The 1,411-nt window shown below is 60.3% G+C and overlaps 1 protein-coding gene across 1 annotated transcript; it reads left to right on the top strand.

Moving 5' to 3' along the window:
- Positions 1-4: 4 nt before the first annotated feature.
- On the top strand, positions 5-1,172 carry LOC119344921 (the record flags this gene model as incomplete). The annotated part of the gene is made up of 2 exons (XM_037615207.1): positions 5-166; positions 316-1,172. Coding segments are annotated over 2 exons (738 nt in total), but the record flags the coding sequence as incomplete, so codon positions are not given.
- Between the last annotated feature and the right edge of the window lie 239 nt (positions 1,173-1,411).

Genomic DNA, 1,411 nt, shown 5'->3' with positions numbered 1-1,411 from the left:
CGGCATGGTCCGCAGCTTCCTGGAGGACGGCGGCGGCACCGTCGGCGAGCGGGCCCCGGCCGCGCGCTGCTGCAACTGCTTCAACGGCGGCGACGCCTCGGACGACGAGGACGGGCCCGCCGCGGCCGAAGCGTCTGCCATCTCCGACGCCGCGGAGACCATCAAGGTAGTGTGCGTGGCCACTGCCGAGCGCTGAATTTTTTTTCCTGATCGTCTTGCTTCGCCGGCAGGCTGCTTGTCGCCGTCGATAACGCCAGGAACGAGCGCACGAACTGAACTGATCCTTTCCTTCCATTTCTCGGTTTGCGCTTTCAGGGCCTCGTCCACTGTGCCAGTCTCCGGGAGCGCAACCTCCTCGCGGACGTGTCCACGCTCGTGGAGCGCCACCGCGCGGCGGGGGCGCGCAAGCGCGACCTCCTCCGCCTCCTCGCGGCGTCCCTCCGCGCCATGGGCCACGACGCCGCGCTCTGCCTCTCCCGCTGGGACAAGTCGTCCTCCCACCCCGCCGGCGAGCACGCCTACGTCGACGTCCTCCTCCCCGCCGGCTCGGAGCGCGGCGACCGCGAGCGCGTCCTCGTGGACGTCGACTTCAGGTCCCAGTTCGAGGTCGCACGGCCCACCAAGGCCTACCGCGCCGTGCTGCAGCGGCTCCCGTCGGCGTTCGTCGGCAAGGAGGACCGGCTGCGCCTGCTGGTGGCCGCCGCCGCAGACTCCTCGCGCGCCAGCCTCAAGAAGCGCGGCCTCCACCTCGCGCCGTGGCGGAAGCCCGAGTACATGCGCGCCAAGTGGCTGTCCCGCTACGAGCGCGAGGCTCCTCCTCCGGCGCCGGATGCCTCTGCCAGTGAGCTCGCCGCCATCGGCGAGGGAGGCGGAGACGGAGCCAAAGCTTAATCAAGGATCGGCCATTAGTTGATTTTTTTTTTCTCCTGGGGAATTTGCAGCGCAGTCCCCGGGCGGGCAGGGACCGGATGCAGATGTTTTTGCTATATTTTCGTCCTTTTCTCTCTCATTTTGACCCTTTTGATGGGTAACGGAGTACTAGCAGTAACTTCCAGTAAGTATGTACCGGGAAGCAAGAGCAACTAAATAAATAAAATTTGTAGTGTTTAGTTCAAAAAAATTTATGTTAAATTGTTGCTTTTATACTCAGCAGCAAAGGAAATTTCTCACAACTAGTATGTGGCAGCCAGTGGAGAAATGTGATCGAACCATGAGCAAAAATGGGATGAAATCGAGTGGTAACCGACCGACCTATTGCAAATAAGGAATGCACTGAGTGGTGAACTGAACTGACATGAGTAATTTCGGGTTGCTTTCTTGATCGGTTTCCATATTATTGCCCACGCCGGGAGGGATGGATGGATTCTTTGTGATTTGTGAATGCCACATGTCATTCATCAGGACGTGTCTC

This window comes from Triticum dicoccoides, unplaced genomic scaffold, assembly GCF_002162155.2.
Source record: "Triticum dicoccoides isolate Atlit2015 ecotype Zavitan unplaced genomic scaffold, WEW_v2.0 scaffold19326, whole genome shotgun sequence".
Taxonomy (NCBI): Eukaryota; Viridiplantae; Streptophyta; class Magnoliopsida; order Poales; family Poaceae; genus Triticum; species Triticum dicoccoides.
This window is presented reverse-complemented; position numbering and strand designations above follow the sequence as displayed.